Source organism: Nelusetta ayraudi, unplaced genomic scaffold (assembly GCF_046127955.1).
Source record: "Nelusetta ayraudi isolate G7.1 ecotype Tasmania unplaced genomic scaffold, CSIRO-AGI_Nayr_v1 ptg000016l, whole genome shotgun sequence".
In the NCBI taxonomy this organism is placed as follows: domain Eukaryota; kingdom Metazoa; phylum Chordata; class Actinopteri; order Tetraodontiformes; family Monacanthidae; genus Nelusetta; species Nelusetta ayraudi.
In genome coordinates this window covers 2,693,172-2,715,724 of record NW_027466066.1, presented here as the reverse complement: position 1 = coordinate 2,715,724, position 22,553 = coordinate 2,693,172, and the positions used below count along the sequence as shown (strand labels likewise).

At 47.1% G+C, this 22,553-nt stretch overlaps 2 protein-coding genes across 2 annotated transcripts in view; one reads left to right on the top strand and one right to left on the bottom strand.

Annotated features, from left to right (window-relative positions):
• Nucleotides 1-3,828, bottom strand: part of epn2 (epsin 2) — a 60,658-nt gene extending 56,830 nt beyond the window's left edge. The window contains exons 1-2 of the mRNA XM_076023863.1: nucleotides 3,704-3,828; nucleotides 19-78 (exon numbers count right to left, since the gene is read on the bottom strand). The gene's annotated coding sequence lies outside the window, so the exon portion shown is untranslated. The remainder of the gene's footprint in view (nucleotides 1-18; nucleotides 79-3,703) is intronic.
• A 151-nt stretch (nucleotides 3,829-3,979) lies between these two features.
• LOC142886734 (uncharacterized) lies at nucleotides 3,980-15,229 on the top strand. The gene is made up of 5 exons (XM_076023861.1): nucleotides 3,980-4,433; nucleotides 5,509-5,676; nucleotides 8,600-8,724; nucleotides 9,154-12,022; nucleotides 13,993-15,229. The coding sequence occupies exons 1-5, from the start codon at nucleotides 3,981-3,983 to the stop codon at nucleotides 14,518-14,520; spliced, it is 4,143 nt and encodes a 1,380-aa protein (XP_075879976.1). The 5' UTR covers nucleotide 3,980; the 3' UTR covers nucleotides 14,521-15,229.
• Nucleotides 15,230-22,553: the final 7,324 nt, after the last annotated feature.

Sequence of the window (22,553 nt, the reverse complement as noted above, 5' to 3'; positions counted from 1 at the left end):
AATATGGTTAAGGCTTACCTCATGGCATGACCTATGGCATGTTCCTACGACACGCCTTCCCCGCTGGGGTCGGCACACCTGCAGGGGGGAGAAGGGTTGAGTTTACTCTCAAATAATTTTTTGGCCCGTTTCACACAGTAGTTAGAAACGGGGCAGAGAATGAAACAACCCATCCATCCGCATTCACACCTAGGCCTGCGGACAATTTGGAGCTTTCAGTTAACGTGATGTTCAAAATCCTTGGACTGTGGGAGGCAGGCAGCAGTACCCGGAGAACCCACACAGATATGGCAAGAACACACGAAAGCCCCGTTCACACAGGCCAAAAAACCCGTTTAAACCCGCCAACAATCGGCATTTGGTGGCAGTGGGAAAGGCTCAGCGACCCACGTCAACCGTGTCAAACAGCCGGGCAAGCAACCCGGGTTAAAATCAGCTTTTTTCGGCTCGGCTTGCAGTGGGAAAGCCAGACCCTCGTGAATATGCTAATTTACGTGATGGCGTTGAGCGTGACATGCGCTACGTCATAATATCGCGCCAGTTGTGGCGTATATCACATACCAAAATAAAGCTCAGTTTGCATTCGAGACTGGAATCATTCACTTTGCAGCACTGGCAAAACAGTGACATTTGTGAGCTTCTCAAGTCTCAAGCCCAACAAGAAAGTAAACTGATTCCCACTGGACTCACTTCCATGTTGCTCTCCATTGTTTACTTACCTGAATTCTGTCACACTTCAACACGATCTCTGCGTGACGACGTCAGCAGACACGCAACGGTGAAAGTGAAGGCTACGCAGCTTTTGACCATGCCAACTTGTTTATTGTTGGAAGTGGACTGCCAGAATAACTTTATTAAATCTGGAAAAGGCTATAATAGGGATCTTGTCCTTTGACGATTTCGACTGCGATTTTGTTCACAGCAAGAAACAAAATCTTCAAGTACTACGATGACTCTGGACGACTGAGAACCTTTGCCGACCTTTGTTAAAGACTCCCTTTCTGAAGTCATTAAACTCTGAGGATATCCTTGAAAAAAGGACTGTTGTTGTCTCCAAACATGCTTGCCAATTGCTTGGCAATACCTTGACTGCTGACGAAGTGACAGATGCTACGTGAAGAATGCAGCGCTACTTCCTGGCCAGAATGCGAGGGTTAACAGGAAGAAGGAAACAGAGGCGTCAGCTCCAATTTCCCCGAAGTGATTCAGGTGTGTTGTTCTATCCATGTTATTTTTTTGTAAAATTCTTAATTGGAGTGTCTTTTGTCTGGCCCGTGACGACAAAGCGGTGAAAGTGGTGCCATGCCATTTCCTCCAATAATGTTGCCTCCAAAGTCACTGAGGTTGCCAGAAAGGACCAACAATGGCATGTGCACTTGGAAGAAAGTGAGGCGGCAGGTTAACAAATCTACATCAACACTCTAGATAATAACCGGCACAATGAGATTGACAGAGCAGACAAAAAGCAAAGAAAAGGTGGAAGACTGAAAGGCGGGGAGGAAACCGGACGACCTGTGTACACAGGCTGACACGAAAGGTTTCACGCTGGCGTTCAATGCAAATGAAGCAAAAAAAAAAAAAAATGTTGAACCAGTTCGACTGACGTGTCAGCCTCTGGCTATTAAGGCCGCCGCATTGGAGGGAGATGAAAAAGAAAAGAAAAACAACAGCCGACGAGCCTGCAAGACGGGTCAACTCCCAGCAATCCAAGAGACCGTTCGTCAGGCAGTTTGTCATTCGCTGCCAGTCACAAGGCAAGTAAATCATTTGATGGGTTGTCTGTGAGTCACTGAGGGAGGCTGCCGGTGAGCGGTGACAGACAGATAGAAATACCTGACATAATCTGAGAGTGCTAAAGACGATTTTGTTTTTTTGTGACGTCACGCTGTTGTCAGTCCGGACTGAAAATAGGCCTTTGTGTGGCCCAGCACGCTGAACATCTCTCTTCGATTTACAAACTGATTAAATGATTAGAACTGGGCTCGTCTCTCAAATGAAAGACAAAGACACGTTGAGGTAAATCGTAGGTTGACACTCACCTTGCCTTCTGGTCTCCGCCAGTCTTATCTTATATAACTCTCTAAAATGCCATTGTATCAAGCGACAAATTATAACACAACCGCATCCTTGTCACTGTGGCTTTTTGATAACAAACAAGCACAGCGTGTCCTGAACGTTGCTTGGAGTTGCAGCAAAGCTGCTCGATCTTTTTTTGTGAGCGCTCAGCTCGTGTGCATTTGACCTGGCAGCTGGCGGGTTGAAATAGAAACGCGCGTCACCTGGTTCTGCCGTGAATGGAATTCCCCAACTTTCTTGGCGTTCGTGCGCATCTCCCAATTATTTACTAAACTACTTCCTAATGATCATTGTATAATTTCGTTATTCTTGAGCAAACTGTCAGCCCCAAGTGATAGGGTCGGCTAACGAGAGTTAATTCGATTTTTAACACGATTAATTTTCTTAATCGCGTCATTTATTGAAGTGTTGCATCGGTTTTCTCACAGCGATGACGTCTCCAATCCCGTCAGCGACCTCTCCAGATGTGTGATAAATGTCCATTGTACATACATTTTCATTTGCTTGCTCCTGCTCCTCTTTTTGGGAAGCGTGTAAAAATCTGCAAAACACTCCAGTCGCAAACACTCCAAGACCATTTCATGGACACCTCACTTGTCTCCCTAGCAAAGTTCAACAACACATCAGCGTTAACAGGAAGCTAAAAAACATGCAGTATTGACAGAAATAACTGTGAACAGGGGCCTAAAGGCAGTTATTGAATAATAAATCATACAAGACTGTTAGGCTGGAAGAACGCGAGTTCTTCAGTGGAGAAACTACGCTGTGTTTGTTTGACAATTTATTTTGGCCAATTACAAGCATGTTTGTTTGACATGGTGAAATAGTTCAGTCTGTACGTGCTTGCCCTCCCAACACCTTCGGGTAATTTCAAGAAACTATGCGCTGAGGTGTGAGCTTTCCAAAGAAATGACGAGGCTTTTGAATTACAAGAACGTTTTACAGCTCGACTAAACATTGACAGCTTGGCACCATCTGCCAGAGGTTTTCATGTGATGCCCGGAAATTGCGCTGATACATAAGGTACACAGCAGCGGACTTTAACTCGGTACTGAAAGGTACACAGCAGCAGACTTTAACTCGGTACTGAGGAACATCGGGCCTACATAAAACAAACGTGTAATCATGACATTCATATTGTCTATTGAATGCTGTAAAGATTCATTCGTTTTTTTCAAATCAATATAATGTATGCGTTTGAGGGCAAGCTAACGAAGCATTAAAAATATGTGTGAGAGAAGGTTGAGAGATACTTGTGAATTATTGAGATCTGTTTAAATGACAGAAAATGAACCTTAGTAGCGCCTACAAAGTTCTAAAATCTAGGAAAGTTTGCCTGCGGTGACAATTGATAGTGAGAAGAAAATGGACAAGAGGCATCTACTCAAATGAAATGTTCAAGTGACCTGCGTTAAGTCATGGAGGAAATGAATAGCCTTCTTTTAAAACTCTGAAGAAGGAAGTTTTCGATGAGAAAAAGGTGTAAAGCGATCATCTGTGCTCTCCAGATACACCTTTGTTCATCAACCTCATCAGCGTACGCGTGCGCGCACACACACACACACACTTTGGAAAGAAAAGAAAAAAACCTCGTGAGGGAGGAGTGTCGCGTGTGGGTGAGTTTCACCTGTCTGGCGCTCACGTCACGGCAGGATTCCACTCAGTCAGTCTCCCGTCAACTTCACTCCTTCGCGGCGGGACGATGGCTTAGGGCTCAGGGTACCATGGCCGCTTTGAGGATTTACAAAGCTCAGCTAAGCAGGGGGCGACCTGAAGTAACGTCTAACTGGTCTGGCGCCAAACCGCTCGGCTGTTTGAAACACGGAGGAAGTGTTTTGGGTCTGTTCAGCGACTCGAGTCGCCAACACTTAACCGGAGTTCGGTAGTTCGGTAGTTCGGAGACTATGGCTCTGTCGCAGTTACAATGCCTGGACGACAACAACGTCAACCCGCGCACGAGCGAGGCCAAGCCGGAGTTCCTCTACTGCGAGAACCAGCGGCTGGCGCTCGAGGCGCTGCTCGCGGATGGCCGCGAGGCGTTCTTCAAGTGCTTGGAGGCGCGCGGCCTGCGCGGCTTCCTGTCGGACCCCGAGCTGGACGCGCTCAGCGCCGCGGCGGAGCCCTACGACCCGGGCGCGGACGTCTACCCGGAGGACGCCGAGGAGGGCGACCCGCCGCTGTCGATGCACTACTGGCCCGACCTGTCCGACACGTCCGCGCCGGAAATGGACCTGGGGTGGCCGGACACCGAGGCGTACCGCGGGGTCACGCGCGCCACCATTCACACGCAGCCGCCGCTCGACGGCCAGGCGCACGTGAAAGAGGTCATCAGGAAGATGATTGCGCAGGCGCAGAAGGTACGTGGCGCCTTTATGGACTTCGTGGTTTCGCCCACCGAAGCGGTGTCTGTCACAAACAGATGTTGCGTGACGAAAACGAAAACAAACAATGCAATAGTACCAACAAACTCGGACGGAACACGCCAGAAAACTACTAAACAACTTAGTCGTAAATGTACATGTTTGATTCTGATAATGATTCTTATTCTTTAATGACCACACAGTGAAGATGGTGGGATTTGTTTTCAGTACAGGTTCCAAGATTTAGACACAACATATTTATACATGCAGGCGGAAACCCATTCAGACAAACAAAAGGCTGCGCATAAACCCCCTCCATGTGCAGAGTTCAGAATGTTGATTGCAATTTGGATAAAAAGTGTTTTTTAAGCAGGTTGTTTAGGGGTGGGCTTAATTTTTTTCCTTAGCATTGGTGTGTGGGTTTATCTATCTATCTATCTATCTATCTATCTATCTATCTATCTATCTATCTATCTATTGAAGCACAACTTGCCCCAGCAGTGTTAACATCAATCAATATCATAAAAACTGTGAGGTCATGAAAAGGATTTTTATTCTATCACCAGATACAGTAAGTTTGTCGCTCGTTCTGTTCACTCAAATGAACAGTTTTTACATAATCATGCTGCCTTGGATCTCAGTCACTATGAGGTCATAGTGTAAAAGGCACTGTCAAGAGCAAAGTGCAGACTGCTAAGCCATGTCTGCAGGCGAGGAGGTTTTCATCCTAACCAAGTTTACCTTCTGAGACAGGTTGCCATCTTATGTTGCGATGGAAGCATGTACACTCTCAGCGTTAACAATGTGCATTAACGTTGTGCATAACATAATATAATTCCCCCCCCCCCCTTTGTCAGTTCTCCTATTATCATTTTAGACAACACTGTTGCCTTTAACATGTAAAGAAACTTTTATCCTATTTATCCTGGAATTTAATGCGTAAACGTCTGATGTTTGCAAAATTGTGACTTCAGGCTTCACCTTTCTGTATTTATGTACATTTTCCTGGGTGTACAGTATACATAAGCAAGAGTCCTCTTTAATACGTGATGCCGCTTATGTCTCTCTGCAGGTTATTGCAGTGGTGATGGATGTGTTCACTGATGTCGACATCTTCCGGGATTTGCTCGACGCCAGTTATAAGAGGAAGGTTTCTGTCTACATCCTACTGGAACGTACAACGCTACCTCATTTCCTGTCCATGTGCCAGAGGGCCAAAATGCACGGTGGACACCTCAAGGTGAGCCAGAGGCACACACTGAAGCGCTGGCGCAATGAAAACAAATATTATGCGATTGGTTGTGTAAAGGAAATTATTTTCAGGATTCTTCTGTACACTGGCAATCATACAAGAAATGTTTGTCCAGAAGGACTGAGGATCTTGCGCACTTGAAGACCCATTTGCTTGCATCAAATATGCAAGCAAATGCATTTTCTTTTTTTTTTAAATGTAGCTGTCTGTCTCAATTGAACAGAAAACCTGAAACCCAAAATAAAATGTGGTGACTGCGTGGGAGGTGTAACATATTTTTGTCATGTCACAACAAGTGAAGTCAATAGATAATAAATAAATGCCATCTGCTCTTGTGGTCTCATGACACAACCTTTCCATTTGGCTGTCAAACTGCTAAACCTTCATTGTTTTTGTCCAAGGAGAGTGACAGGAATCTGCAAGGTGAACTAAAGTGACAGACTTTGAACGATGAGCCAACACTGCCATTTTTTCTCACGGGTGGATTTCATACATGATGTTTAATTACAGCTGCATTTTTTTTCCTCCTCCTCCTCTACTGTTTTTTTTTTAACATACAAGCAGAACAAGCAGCGCCAAGTGTGCCTGTCTGTGTAGAATTAATGTATTTAATAATTAAATCAGTTACTCGCACGCAGTAAGAAGATGGGCCCGAGATCATATCTGATCTCGCAGGATTTCCAAACCAAAAGGAAAAATATAAATTATACAGGCGTTCAAGAGTAAAGGCGCACATTTTCAAAACTGACACCTAGTGTCAGTTTGTGTTTGGTGGAACTAATGCGACACGCAACCAGAGTGACAGACTGCCAGTGCCATCTGTATCTGGATTCCCAGCAAAACACGTCTCCGGGTGCTTTGTAGACCGTGTGAAAGCTCCACATGACAAATCGCAGAGAAGATGGTTTCAACTCTGCTGGATCTCCGATTTAGACTCATTGCAACCTTCCGAGGTCATTTAACTGTCTTTCGTGACATACAGTAAGTCGGCAGCAGAGCTGCTGTATAGATATAGATGTTGGCGCATTAAAATGACAGAGGAATGCCGCTGCAGAATGGATTGCACGTTGCACGGAAGCATGCAGGCGTACACATTATAGGAGTGCATTGGCCTGAATGTTTTGCAGCTACGCTAGCAGCGCTGTTTTAATTTAGGAATCCCGTTGGCTCACTATTAAACACACTGGTGATTCTGGAAAGAAAAACGGTTTATGCTGTGGCCAAAAATTCTCCTGCGTCTCACTAAAACTTGTGGGTTTCGTCGAGTGTTGCCATCGCCGGTACAATTTAGGAACAGCAGGCGCAAGTGACAGTTTTCACCAGAAGCAGTAACGAGAAAGAAACTCGACATCCGTGACAAGTCTGCCGGGAAGTCTGCGCTGCCGGGTGCGATGACCATGACGCACAGGAGAAGAGGGAAACGATTGTGACAGCTCGAGTTTTTACGGTAAACTCGGCGACAAGAGGGAGCAGGTCGATGAGAGAGCGGTCGACGAACAGGACGGAGGGAGGAGGTCGCAATCGAAAAAAGCTTCAGTCTTTTTCCTCCAAAATTGTGCTCGTGTTTGACAGGGTGTATTTTCGTATAAAAAAAGTTGTTGCACACCTAAAGCGCTTATTATCAACTGTTGAGTGCTGAGCTGTGAGTGTCTGACTGCCTCTGATGACTTGGCAAGAGGAATGCACTGACAAAGAGAGAAGTTCAAAGGGTGGAACCGGTGCAGGGAGGGGAAACAAAAAGAGATGTTGCACCGATACACTTGAAGAACCGCTGGACCTGACAGATGTTGCTTACCCTGACCTTAAAAATCATCACACCTTTTGTTCAAGCCCCAGGCACGTGGTGTGCACAGAGCGTTTTGCCAGTCAACCGCCTCAATTATCTCTAGCGAACTTGACTGAGATCGCAGGTTTCTGTTTTATGGTCATTGAGGCTCGTGGAATCTGCTTTCTGCTGCTGTCTGAAGAGAAGCTGGGAATAAGTGTTGCCCACGTGGTTTCTTATCTAAAAGCCTGCTATGATGACCGCTGCACTCGCTTACTGTCATAAATGTTGGTCGTAACTCCACAGTGTCGCTTCTTACGTCAACTGTATGCTCTCGAGTCATTTCACGTGGCAACGTTATGAGAAGAGAGAAGTTCAAGCGCATTAATGGTGGTAAAATGTGCTTCAGAAGGAAAGGAAAAACCTGTTCAACACTGACACGTCAGACTTGGAAGGAAACCCTGAGGAACATTTTAAACCGTAACTCGAGTCGCAACGACAGCACAAATTCTCAAAGACAGAAACAAAATTGGCCAGCAAGTTTCAACATATGCCGTAAAAATGTTTGAGGTCTGGTTTGTTCCAGGCGTCAGACGCTGCAGTCAAACGTATTCTACACAAACAAGAGAGACTTAACCAGAATCCATTATGGTGTGGTTGTGTAAGATTTAATGACTGTACTTGTGTTTGATGTGGCTTTAGCATTTTCAAAAAAAAAAGGGAAAACTCTGATCTTAAATTAGGAATGATGTATTGTCCTTACAGGTTTGATTATTAAACGTTTATTCTAATCATTTACGTGTTTAATATCAAAACCTAAAGTCGCCGCCTTTTGATCGGTATTATCATGAACTCTGACCATCATTCGGCTAATAAATAGCCATAAAAGCAGATAAGCCTGGCTACCTGATATGCAGGTGACAGCTGACTGCCAGTGACATGTACAGTATGTATGTATGTGTATGTGTATATATATATATATATATATATATATATATATATATATATATATACTGTATAAATATATATATGTCTGTGTGTGTGTGTATACACTGTATATATATAGATATATATGCATAGATAGATCTATATCTACATAGATACCCCCAACGCCCCCTTAGAAATTCTATGGAATTTGTCTTACAGCACCTTCGTGTTCGCTGTTCCGGAGGAATGCAGTTCCACACCAGGTCCTCCACCATGGTCAGAGGGCGCATGGGACACAGATTTATGTTCATTGATGGCGATAAAGCCGTGTCTGGTTCATACAGGTCAGTAAAGGTGTTTGTGTGTGTCCCACTGTAGAAAGGAAGAAAAAAGTTATATGATGCAAAAAACAACAACTTTTTAGCTTCACTTTAACTTAAGACAAGTCCTTTTAATAACAACAACAGTCAGAGACCAGTGAACTCTTCAGAAATGAGAAAATTCCATCCTTTTGTTTCAGTTGCTCGCTCCAGTTTTCTGAAAATGTTTGTTGAGCCATAGCTCTGAAAATTGGCTGCTGAATAACAATAATAAATAGGTGACACTGTGCATGGTGAATATGCTAAGTTTGTTTGTTTTTTTTTGTTTGTTTTTGTTTGCATTTTTCATCCGAGGATGCTTCTTTTTCATTCGAACAATTTAACAGTCCTTTTGTCCGTCTTTGCGTTACATCTTGCTGCTTTTCAAAATTAAACTTGCTTTGTCTTCTGCAGCTTTACCTGGATGTCGACACGGTTGGACACAAACCTCGTCACGGTGATCAGCGGCCAAGCCGTGGAGGCCTTCGACAGGCTCTTTCGCATCCTCTTCGCCACCTCCACCTCAGTGGAACTCAGGCGGGTCGTGAGCGAGCCTGAACCTGAGCCGGATCCCGTGCCACAGCATGTCACAGTGGTCGTACCCGCTGCCACCATTGCACGGAAACTGTACAGCCCCAAATATGCACTGGCTTTTGGCGGCACCGCTGCGAGCTCTAGCTCCGCCCCCTCGGCTGACCACATAACCCCGAAAAAGACTGGGAGCGAGCAGGAGCCTGGAAACCCAGAAGGCCAGGCTCCCAAGAAGAAGGGACGAAGGAAGGCAAGTAAAGAATCCATGCAGGAGGCTCCGCCCATACACCCAGGACTGTGCAATCTAGAAAAAGCTCACCTGATATCGTACTTGCCCATCTGGCCAGAGCCAGACCCCCCCAAGGACGTCATCGGGTTCATCAACATCAGGGACACAAGCAGACCAACTCCAGTCCACCTGCAGAGATCAGAGATGTTTGAAGTCAGTCAAGCAATCAGGTTTAAGAGTCCAGTCAGCATTCCTGTGGACACGCTGCCAGACCAGGCTAAGCCCAGGCAGCTTACTGTTGAACTGGAGAAGGTGAACAATCTGCCACAGGACAAAACTGTGCAATCGCTGCCAGACACAAAGTCTGGCAACACCAAGAGTGCAAAGGAGCCTGAAAGGGAGTTCAATGGACCAGAACTGAAATGTCAGTCGGTGAAAGGCTCTCTTAACACAGAAGAAGTGCAGTTCAACACAACCAGTGGCCAAGATGCAAACCACGGCACGGGAAGCCTTTTCAATGAGCATTCATCCCCCCAAACTGTACCAGTCATGCCAACAAAAGACCTTGTAAAAGGCCGAGCCGAAGGAAGAACGAGTTCAAACTCAGAACTTGTGAATGGAACGTTGCACCAGAAATTGAACAGTCCTCATAGCCCATCACCATTCAGCGGCTGGAGTGACTCAAACACAGGGCGAGACGCACAGATGCAGCTGCCACAAAAAGATTCAAACCCACAGGTGGATCACAGGAGGAATCTTCCTGGAATGGCCCAAAGCACAGAGAACCTAACCACGAAAACCACCAGCTCTCCTTTACCCATGACGACAGTGAAGTCTCAGCCTCTGGCCTCAGTCAACCTCACTTCCCTCTATGTAAATGCTGCCATGACTGCAGGCCGCATCACTGGCACAGCCTCGTCCTCGACAACCCTAACTCCCAAACACCCTCCTCCGTCTTCCCCATCGCCATCACCATCTTTGACCTCAGCCCCTCCTATCCCCAAACCTCGGACTATCCAGCTCTTTATTGAAGACAGCACCATCAGCGAAGGCCAGAGGCAGCTTCAGCGTTATACCAGGAGTCTTCCAAGTGCCGTGGCAACACAGGATAAATCTACGGAAAAAGAGCCCGCGGTTCCTCCAGGGCAGCAAAGCAGTATTGGAAGCAAAGACAACGTGAGTTCGGAAACATCTGTGGAGGCTCCAAAGCCAAAACAGAGCGGGAGCTCCCAAGAGCCACAGGTGAAGGAAGGACTGAGAACAAACAAAGAATCCCTGTCGGGTGTTGTAATTACAGACACAGCAAAGGCACACAGCATAGATTTTCCTGCAAAAAGTCAAAAAGAGGGGACTTTAAAACCACTGGACTGTAAAGCAGCTACCAAGTCCTTGCAAAAAGGGTCCAAGAGCTTTGAGTTGCCCGAAGCAATAACTGAGAACAATGGATCAGCGACACAACACAAAACATTCTTTTTGAGCCCACAGAACCCCCAGAAAATATTGTATTCATCATCGACTTCTACGAAAGCAGATGAATTGAGCCCTTTAACCTCTCCCAAATCTTCAACAGCCACTCCTTGTTCTGCCGTCACTGGGCATGCAAAGGCCAACTCGCAATTCCCCTCGACGCGCCCTGCTGGCAGCGGCATGAACGCCACAAACGCACAACTTGTTCCGAAAGCGCGCCAGGCCGGCATCACAAACAACCTTGAGAAATTGCCGTCAGCGCATCCCTCGGACACGCACAAGAAGGAGGCGTCGTCGTCAACGGCGGGGAAAGAAACCCGACTGCTCTCGCCTGTCACAACTCCAGAGTCCCTCCCACGCGCGCCGGATCAAAGGTCCTTCACTCCAGACTTTCGATCGCCCACACCCGACATCAACGACGGCTACGTCTCCGCCTCCGCTCTCTCCACGGCCTCCGACGAGTTCTACGAGTGCAGCGACTCTCTGCTCTCTCCTCTCCGCGACAACGTTTTCGACCCCCACGACGGGGCCAAGGAAGGGAGCGCCGGATTCATGCGCACCGGTTCGCCAGCCGTCTCAAGCGTCCAGAACAACAACGGCAAAACTGCGTCGAGGCCCGCCAGTGGCTCGTCTTCATCGTCTCCCCTCGCGGAACAAGACAAAAAGAAAGCGTTTGACATCACCGACAAAATGTGGAAGGAAATGGACGCGATAGCGACGAAGGTGAGGGTGTCGGACCGGCGAGCAGAAGAGGACGTTTGGAAGTCCCACACGACAGCGGACCATTTCAAACGAGTCAAAGCCTTGGCCGAGTCCAGAAGCATGGAGGCGCAACTCCAAGCTTCCACGAGGAGGAGGCTGCTGAGCGAATCGAAAGCGGACAAGGGAGGGGTTTCTGGAGAGGCAGCTGGCGAGAAGGCGGAGCCGAAGAAATCCACAGGTGACCCGAGGCTGAGGAGAGCTCCCTCTTTGGGAGAGAGGCTGGACAAGGTGCCGTCGAGGCCCGGCAGCTTGGAGAGGAAAGGCAAGAGCCCGACAGCTAAGGACGGACAGAAGGTAAGAGGAGAGCTGCAACAGGCGAGCTTCCACCCAAAGTACCTGTGTGGGTCTACCTGTGTGTGTGTGTGTGTGTGTGTGCGTGTGCATGTCTAGGTCTGCTTAATATGCACCGGCGGAGCGTCACTAAGTCGAAACACACGACCCTCGTCCATTATTGAGCGGCCAGACCGTGTGAATTAAAGGGACGCACTCTTAATGAAGCGCCGCGCACGTTCTCCAGCAGCTGCAACTTTAATGGGCCCATGAAAGATTGATGACCCCCGCGTTTATCGGCGCAGTTTGTTCCCACTCACCGATGACCCTGCTTCTTTTTTTTCTTTTTTTTTCCTCATTTATTATCTGACGATCGTCTGCTGGAGCCGGCGCAGTGTCGCTGGCGTGTTTCAGCGAGGTTCTGTCATGCAAGATTTAGCTAAACGGAAACACGCCGATTTGCACCCAAGTACTTGTCTTTTCCATTTGCGCCAAAGCGTTTGCATCCCTCGGCTCCGCGTACCGCCAGAGATGTTACCATCTTATCACTGTGCAAAAAAAAAAAGAGAGAGAGAAGAATATCACACTTAGACGAATTAGCATGAGCTCAAGTGACCTCACCTCCCCATCGCAGGAAATTGCCATCTTTGACATTCCACAGTAAAGTCAATGCTGTCTGTGTTTTACTGGGCTGCCTTCTGGAACCACCGTAGAAATTTGAGGTCGTCAAGGTTCGTCCGTCTTTTTGATAAGTTACTTTCTACTTTCTTGTGACGTCGTCCTCTTGGCAATTGGAAATTCTGACCCGTGTGATTAATGCAACCCACTGTTAAAGCAGAAGTTCTGACCTTGTCTGGATGGTGGCGTCAACGGGGAAAAGTCTAGGTACGCTTCCGACTCCGGGGCCTTTCTTTGTCGAGTTTGCATGTGTTGCGTGCCTGCACGAGTCCTCTTTCTGTGCTCTGGCTTTCTCCCATGGTCCCAAAACATGAAAGTTAGGTGAAGTGTAAATTGTCCACAGTGTGTTTGTCATTTCAGTGGAGTCTTGGGTAGGTTAACAGCTCGTTGGTGCGAAAAAAATAAAATAAAAATGCACTGTGACCACAACAGCTGCGTGTCATTCCTCCAGCTGAGGGGACGCAAGCTGAACGCTGAAACGTAAAAACTACAAAAAAAAAAATTGCAAGACACAAACTACTACTAACCGCTACGACATGAACAATATATGCTTTTCTTTCAATGATTTTGCCAAGCTCATTGCAAAGTTCTGTTGCGCTGTTAGCATTAGCATAAGCGTCGCCCTGTGTCACGGATCTGTATCTTAATTAGTCTGTGTCAGACTGAGTCAGAGTTTGGAGAGAAGCTCAAAGAACCTTAGAGAAGCACAAAAAAAACTGCTCGACGGGACCTCTACGAGAGATGCAATTGATGGAACTCTGCAGCTCCAACTGTGAGGGTTCCAGCATCTTTGAAAAAAGTACCAAACCCTCAGCAGGAGCTTTTTGGTTGAGCTAAGGCAACTACCCCAAGACTAAACGTCCGTGTTCCCTGCAGTGGGAAAGCGTCTCACGTCAGCCGTGTAATCAACTGCTGACGCGTCCAAGGCCTTTAACACGTGACTGCCACTACGGGCTCAAACCCCCCCGTGAGTCACAGTTGGATGGGACGTCTGTCCGGAAGCCTTGATCACTGCCTGACTGTGCCGCGTACCCTTCATTGTCTCTCACATCAAACCCCGTTCGCCTCGCCAGTGCCGCGAGATCTTTTTATGGATGGCTAATAACTAATTGAATATTTTGTCTCTTCCGTTAACCAAGACGGAGCCCTGAAAGTGTTTTCCACCTCTCCTTGGAGAGACCCGCCTCCACTTAAAAAACCTCCGGCGTGACGGAGGGTAATGGGACCTCATCACACATCCATTTTTAGATGGTGTCTAATGCTCCTCCTCCTCCTCCTCCTCCTCCTCCTCCTTCTCCTTGTTCTTTCTTTCCCAGCCTTCGCTGACTCCTCCCAGGTCTCCGCGAGGGCAGCAGCCAGAGGGCGGGACGGCCTCGACATCCAAGCCCCCACGGCCCCGGAGCCGCCCGACGGTCCTCTCAGAGGGCAAGGCCCCCCACCGGGACAGCAGCTTGCCGCCTCCCCGGCTGGCGGCCAGACCGCCACCTCTCACGTCTTCCCCCTCCGTTGGCAGGAAGCCGCAGGCGGACGTGTCACACGGCCAGCAGAGCCCCGTCTCCCGGCAGCCGCCAGCGTCCCCGGGCCGCCGAGCCGCACAGACTCCCAATCATAGCAAACCTGCGACCCCCGTGTCGCCGCAGCACAGCCCCCCTCCCAAGAACCCGCCGGAGGCGTCAGAGCAGGCGGGGGGCCAGGACGTGGGGAAAGGTCAGTTTGGCTTGTATTTGAAGATGTACAACTTCAAAGCCTTGAAGGACAAGATGAGCAAGGCGCCAACGTACAACAAGAAAGGCAGTGGCGCTGGCAGCAGCCCCGGCACACAGACACGGAAAAGCTCCAGCTAGCTGCCCAGGAATCAGTTTTTAACTCGCCTGTGACACATCAATCCAAAGCAGCTGGAAATTGAACAATTAAAAATACATAACTGCATCAATTAGCACAAAGTGATGGGATTACAATTGAAAATACTTGCGCACGCGTCAGAGCAGGAAGCCGAGTTCAATGCCCAGTTATTTAGCTGAAAGGCAACAGAGAATTACCAGGCTCAACCAATGAAAAGAAAGTGTCAGAGCAGTCAAAACACTCACAGGGCAAAACACTGCTGGGACGGTCGAGACGGGGTGCAAAGGTGAGACACATCAGTGGAATCAAGCAAAACAGGAAGTAAAGCCTGAGACAATGCAGGAAAAGGTTAAACTTCAAACAGGAAGTGACAACAGACGATGAACGGACCCTGACACTCGCTCCACGTATTCACCCGACGGACCCGATGGTAGTGAACGTTCAACCTCAAGAACGAGCGGCTGCCTTTTTAGCTTTTAGCAGCCACGGGATTTTACATCTAGGATTCCTTTTGCCACGGAACCCGGAGCGCTGAGCTATCTGGGCGTCCAATCGGCTTTTAGGGGACTTTTTTTCACGGTCAAATGTTTGTTAAGATGGTATCACTGGGCGGAGACGTCTCAGAGTCTGCTCCTTCTAATCCCTCGACACACAACAGCGAGTGAGAGGGATTAACTCGTCAAAATAAAGGCTTTCACAGGTTAAAAAGAATTTTATTAATGTACACTTGACAGAGTATGCCACATATGAACTCTGGACTGCATCGTTTTTTAACGTGCGCTACAGGGTTGTTGTTTTTTTTTAATAATCTGTGAATAAAGAATCAAATTACTAAATGGATTGCCGAGGGTTGTTGTCCTGAGTGCACTTTTTGTGCTTTTCTAGTATTGTTGTTTCTCAGGTGCTTATTTTGTTTGTTTTCACGTACAACCTACAATTACACACAATCATATTGGCGGAAAAATATTTTGTTATGTACTATATGGAAGTCTTCTACATGGGGATATTACCAAGACATGACAATGGAACTGTGACACAGAAGCTGTGATGAATCTTTGTGTTTTTGAAAGGAGCCTCAAATTCATACCGTGACAAACTGCTTCAAAAAATTTTTTTCAGCAAATAGGCTCTAGCGTCCATAGAGTCTTTGTTGGTCTAATTTTCAGTTTCGATAAAAATGTCAGAAAGTTGTGGGCAATACTCCAACTTAATAGCCGACTGTAGTTGGCTTACCAGTGGCTTTGTGTACTCGGGCTCCAATCATTGCTCACCTCCGGGACCAAATCTTCCGGTTTACAAAACAGACCGGAAGCTCAAGATGGCGCTGACCAACCACAGGCCTTCATTCTGAACAAACCGATGGGCGACGTCAGGATGACTGTGTCCTCACATGAGACGGGAACGATATTTTGAGTCGACAGAAGCAAAAAGAAGAAGCAAGTGAAAAATGCTAGTTAGCATTGTCGTTGTCTAGAGTGATAAAACAACACCTCCTAACTCTGTCATTAAAGTAGGCGGTGAAAGACGTAGAAGAGGCAGCTACCAAAAATTCCACCACTTGTACAAAGTGGTAATAGCGGTGGCGCCACCCATGTCATCTTTCAGCGAGCGATTGCAGGGTTCCGGCGGCACACGTATTAAAGTCAGGGCTGAACCGCCTCAATCGACAAGCTGAAGGGAGAACAAGAGGAAGGGGAGTGGAAGTATGTATCGCGTACAAACAGATGCACACCTAAACACACACACACACACACATGTTAATACCCAGCCTCATTCTTACTCATGTCAAACACACCTGGATTTGCTGGCTTATTTTCAAATATTCCGGGGTTATAAAACCATTTTAATCTCAAAGACCATTCGTGAGGGATACAAAGACAGGCGCAAACAAAACAGGGCAGAGAGGAAATATTTTTTGGAGCTCAAGAGAGACGCTGGAGGTTCATTGGATCCATACGTTTAAGTTGCAAACTCTTCGAAGAGGCGCTGACGTGCACTCCGCCGTGTGAGCAGCCAGAATAAGAGAAAAGGAAAAAAAAAAATCCATACAGCCTCAGAGACACGAGATAAAATATGCTTTATGCATAGTTTTCTGGGTCACATATCCAGAATTAGAATGAGTCATAGACAGTCAAACACACACACACACACACACACACGGAGGCACACAGTGAAGGATGGGTTGCAGGGCAGCGATTGAGATGCAGGGAGACGAGAGATAAAGAGGGAGAGTGAAGCGCCCCCCCCCTGCTTCTTATCTGGAGTGGAGTGGAGTGAGAGGCGAGTGGACGAGGGGGGAACCGGGGGAGACGGGGACACGGAGATGTAACACGCAGATACGTGCGATCCAGGGAACGATGTTGACGTCAGCTCCCACGGTGAGATCGTCACTCCTCTTGTCAAGGGTGCCGCCTCCGTATTTACCACTTTTCCCCTTTCACCCCCCCCCCTTTCTCTTCTTTCTTTCCTTCCTCCATAATTTCATGCAACCCAGCATTCCAAACATTCCATAAAGCACTCTTAGCTGAAAGCCACACTAAAGCAACAATTGCTACAACTTAAACTAACACACATATACAGTATACATATATATATATATATATATATATATATATATATATATATATATACATATATATACTGTATATATATGTATGTACATATATATATATATATATATATATATATGTAGAGAGAGAGACAGACAGACAGACATACATACATATGTATACATATATAGATATATGTACTGTATATATGTATATATTCATATACATACATACATATACGCATACATATATGCATACATACATACACATAAATATATATACTTGTACATATATAACGATTGATAACAAGCCCTTTCTACCCTCTTGATAACAAAGCTAGATCGCTCGTGCGTGCGTGTGCGTGCACGTGATTCTCCGCCTCCTCCCAGAACAGCAGTCCTTCCACCGTCACAAGCAGGAAGATGCAACCGTCGCTCCAGCGGGGAAAACAAGCAGCAGCTTCAGAAAACACGTGCAAACAGTGTGAAACATACTCCAAACGAATGCTAACGTTAGCTTTAGTTATGCTGGATGCAACCCCAGATCCGGAGACTCGCCTTCTGTCACCAGAACTCCGTTACAGTGTCCTGTTTCCAAGGGGACCGCTTTCGACTACTACTACCATCAGTGCCAGTCCTGCATCCGAAACACAACTCTGCTAAACTGCTGAAATAGCAGCTTTTACAGGAAGTGACTCACAGGTCTTGTATCATGGAAAATAAATTTGCTTGACCAATTATCATTTCATAAGAATAACCTGTGTCTCAACACCCATGAAGAGATGGTGCTTGTTCCACCCTCTGAGACCACCTGGTGGTCCAACAGCATCAGAAAGCACGTTTTTCTCCCCAGTAGGGCTTAAACAGAGCTAAATATGTCTCATCTGTATTTTTGGGGAATAATTTGTAGAGCAAAGTTGCTCCACGGGAGCCCAAGATAAATAACAGTAAACAACAATAAAATCCGGATTTTCTTTTTATTCATTTTTTTCAGCAACTCTTTCTTTCACGGATGCAAAAATGCAATGCGGTTTACTCGGCAGGAGGCGGAAGCTACTTCCTCTGGCCGCGAGTGAGAAAATACTCATCGGAATGATGGCGGGGGCGGAGCCTGGCCATTATCCAAGCGGCGTGGGCAAGCTCCAGGGACGCCGAAGAGGCGAGGGAAAAGGAAGGAAGAACAAGCCATCTGCTGGGGAACAGCCTGCCAGGTGCAAGGTGCAGGTGTCAGGCTGCCCGGCTTCTGCTGTCACCCCCCGCGTCAAGATGGATCCACTTGATCCGGCCAGTGTCAACTGTCACGCTGGCCGTTAGCGGACGATCACAATCGGAACCCTCGCATCCCAGGAGGAGTCGCCAAACAACCCCCCTCCCCCGAATCCCCCGGGCCATCTCTGAGGGAAGCAGACAATTGGTAACTACAGGCGGAAGACGTGGGCCTGGTCTCAACGCTGCCACCATCTCCTCTCTGCTCCTCCGAGGCCGGCAAACTCATCTTAAAGGATCACGGCAGGCCTGCGTTCGACCCCCGGGGGGCGCCGCTTCAGACGAGGGCGACACAATCGGCAGACACACACGTACGCCGAGCGGAGTGGTGACTCAGCCGTCGTTTTTTTTTTTTATCTTTTGCTTTGTTGGATGCTCTTTGGGCCCTTCAGCTGCCAAACTAGCTCAGAGAAATGTGTGTGTGTGTGTGTGTGTGTGTGTGTGTGTGTGTGTGTGTGTGTGTGTGAGTGCGTAAAGGTGAATGTGGGGGTGGACGGGTCCTTCTTTCAGGACGTCCACTCATGCCGGGCCACTGCCTTCACATGCGACGTTGTGAGTCACTCGCTCGTTGGCTCATGTTCTCCTGCACGGCATCAGCTCAAACCTGCACACGATCGCACGTACTCCCGCGTTTGTGAGACGACGGTGAGCAAAAACCGACGAGCGGCTCCTTTCCCTCCCGGCCTCCTCGCTCCTTTGACGGCAAGAAGCACCGTGGGCGCGGCAGAAGATAGAGACGGGGGCCGCTCTTTAAATAGCTCAAGGCCAGTGAATCTCGAGCTGTTTGAAGTCTAAGAATTAAGGAAAAAAATATATATATCTATATATATAGAGCGAGAGAGCTTTGCTGAGAAGGAACTGTGTGCAATACACTTTCTGAGCCGAGTCAAAATGTAGGAAGAAAAATTGCTGTTTTTGCTCTGTGTCATTATTGACAAAAAACATCCGTTTATATTCTGCTTCACTTCATATCAGGTCAGATTTTGTTGACCTTTAAGATGAATAGGAAGGTAGGTAAACCAACGTATAGGAAGGCAAACATCGGGCGATGATATTTGATCGTGAAATTGACTCTGCGATGTAGCCTCGCTTTGCTGGACGTCGTAGCATGTTGACCAAAACAAACCGGCTACCTGCACTTCCTCAGCAGCTTTCAATCACTGAACCTCTCCTGGGCAAATGAGGCCACAAACTGAGTACATAGCCTTCTGTGCTGTTTTTGAGAGTACAGGATAGTATGTTACTGTAAGCATCAAGCAACACCCATAACAGCCATGGCCTCACCATTGACTGTACAGAGCGATGGACAAATTCATTGTGACGAAGCCAAGTAGGTGCTTTCACTGCCATCAACATCTTGAGTTTCAATTGGAAAAATTGGAGTGTGTGTGAACACCCAACAGGAAGTCATCTACACTTGGCGACTAAACTTTAGCAACGGCCACAACTTCATGGCCATTTATACTTCAATCAAACTAAAAGGGAACTGTGGACATCAGGGCTGAATTGCAGTTTTGTTTTCATTCCGTTTTGGATTTTTTATTTTTATTTTTTTTAAATCAGTTTGTAAAAACTTCTTTATTTTTTTTTATCGTCTTTTTGCAACCAACTTTGGCGGCGCCTGCTGGCCCAGCAATGTAATGCAGGTTTTTTGCACTTGTACGTTGGCCTTATTTTTGAAACCAGCATCTCCATCCATCGTTATAAACAGTAAATGGGTAAAACTCTTGTCTTCTTCAACCAACAGCAGCCGCTTCTATACCTCAGTCCCCTCGAGGTTTTTGCACGTTTTAAACAAATCACGACATCGTCTTGCAGCAGGTCAGTGGTTGGAGGAAGGTTGCAAACCACAAAGACGTGGGTCTCGCCCTGTCGCACGGCGGTTTTTGCTGCACAATGAGTTTGTCACCTAGCTCAGAGTTAAATCTGGTCCTCACCGCCTTCGGGGTGGGGGGGAGACTGGCGCAAAGCGGCGAGGATTTAGACGCTGACTGCGCAGGCTTCGCGAAGAGCAAAGGCGCACACGCTCTCGCAGACACCGGAGGCTCCACGCGCTCCATAACAGCAGCTGACAGGGAGTCAAATAGACTTAGAGAAAGAATGCACGTGTGGCACAGCACCTTTTTGAGTCAGGAAGGATGAAAAGGGGAGAAAAATGAAAGGAGCAGAGCAAGCTCTTAATCTGTTTCTTTCATGCACCTGGGTCAGGTGACGTCTTATGTTGTTCAGCACTGCGTGTGACTTCTCCTGTGATGTTATTTATCACCCAGGGGGGTGAAAAAAAATACATACCCTCATGAGAGTGCGAACACAAACTGCAGAAATTTTGTTTGAAAAAAGGTCGATCACTTTGAAATGAAGGAAGAAGAAGAAAAAGAAGACACGGCCCAAGGATGGCATGTCATCAATAGATTAACTAAGACACAACAGACCACATGCCATAAACCTAAAGCACACCACAACCTTAATGCCTGATTAAAATGTTTCTATTGCGAGGCCTGCGCGCGGGCGCGCGCGCGCGCACACACACACACACACACACACACCAGATTGCAGACTTTCTATCTGTTGTTTTCCAAAAGAGACAGCAAAACGAGCAATAAATAACAATCCCAGTGACACTGTCAAATTTCTGACACACCTACTATGTAAGCAACATTATCAGGGAGGGAAAATAGAGCAAATAAAGTTCTGGTAAAAGTGAGTATGGTCCTCCTTCGACCTCAACCTCTTTTGAAAACACTTGCTCCTGGGACTTTGTGTGCACAGAGAAGTGTGCGGTATAGGACACAACTTCTACACAACCCAACAGGACGAAGCAGCAGCAGCAGCAGCAGCAGCAGCAGTCGTTGAAGGACGTGTTTATTTGAAGCGCTGAATGGCATCATTAGCTTAAGTGTGCTGGCCAAAGATAAAACACTAATTAGCCCTGCCTAATATCTTCAGGCTGTTAGCATCCAGCTAATTAAAAGCAAAAGCTAGTGCCAACTTCTGAGCGACACCAACTGTAAATATTCATACTACAGCCACTTTACGGCTTTTGAAATTTGAGTCGACGGCTGTTGCATAACAGCAAACGTTCATTTCGGATTCAGCGTCTGATGGAAATCACCGGCGCTCTGCAGGCTCTTAATTTTTAGGGGAACTAAATGTCAACTGGCTGAGAAACAGGTTCCACGAGGCTCCAGATGAAAAGTTGAGTTCCCAGTGACTAATGAAATCATTGTGACAGACAGAGAACAGTGACTGTGGATGTTTGGGCAGAGCAGCAGGGAGGCTCACCCAACGTATTTTTTTTTTTTTTTGTCCCAAAGTTCAAACACACACAGTTTTTAATGACTGAACAAATGATTTCCCAGGAAATAGCCATAGCCTTAATCATGTCTACCTACTCTGAGTGATGTGTTACAAAAGACCAACAAGTTTAGCATTTCTAATTAATCTAATGACATAAAAAATTCCAAATAGATACCTTCAAGCAGAAGCAGTGTTTTTTTTTTGGTTTTTTTGCCCCTTGTGACGTCACAATCAGACTGATTTCCGTAGCCATAGTTTTTAGCACACACTTTAAGAGAAAGCTGAGCAAGCCAATCTAGAAAAGGGTGGGCTTCCTTCCAGGTGAGAGACGCATATTATTGTGGGAAAACTTTGATTTTGCATAAAATGGGCCTTTAAAATTTTTTTATTTAAATTTGTTTGAGCTTCAAAATGTTTTTTTTTTCCCCCATTTTTGAACTTTGGACCTTAAATTACGAGCAAGCACCTTGGAGCCCCCAAGAATACAGGGGTAACACACACACACATACAGAGATACTGCCCACACACACCGCCACCCCACTCCCTTCACTGGAATGCAACCGAAACGCTGAGTGACATTTAAGTAATCCTGTCAGAAAAGGGCAAGAGGGGTTGGGGGGGGGGATCGAGAGGGGGCGGGGCCACACTTGAAGACTCCATAGCGGAAGATGGGGGCGTGTCCGCTTCAGGTAGCTCACCTGCAAACCTATTGTAACTGTTTTGGCCTGCAGCGTTAAAGTTTTCCTCGAAGTTCTCAGCGGTGGGGTTAAACTCGGACATGTATTGAGACTTCAGCCCGGCGAGGTTGTCACATGTCCACGACGGCGCGGTCCAAGTCGAAGCCTCCCGCCCCTGGCAGTGATTTACCGGAAACGGCTCCTGCCTTTCGGCGGAATGTGTCGCTGAACTTTAATGGCCACGTTC

What these genes read in the sequence shown, in the direction of transcription:
- LOC142886734 (XM_076023861.1), top strand. Translation starts at nt 3,981, where the DNA reads ATGGCTCTGTCGCAGTTACAATGCCTGGACGACAACAACGTCAACCCG. An exon ending in TGCACGGTGGACACCTCAAG is followed by an intron (nt 5,677 to 8,599) that starts GTGAGCCAGAGG and finishes TTTGTCTTACAG; the next exon opens with CACCTTCGTGTTCGCTGTTC. An exon ending in CAGCTAAGGACGGACAGAAG is followed by an intron (nt 12,023 to 13,992) that starts GTAAGAGGAGAG and finishes TTTCTTTCCCAG; the next exon opens with CCTTCGCTGACTCCTCCCAG.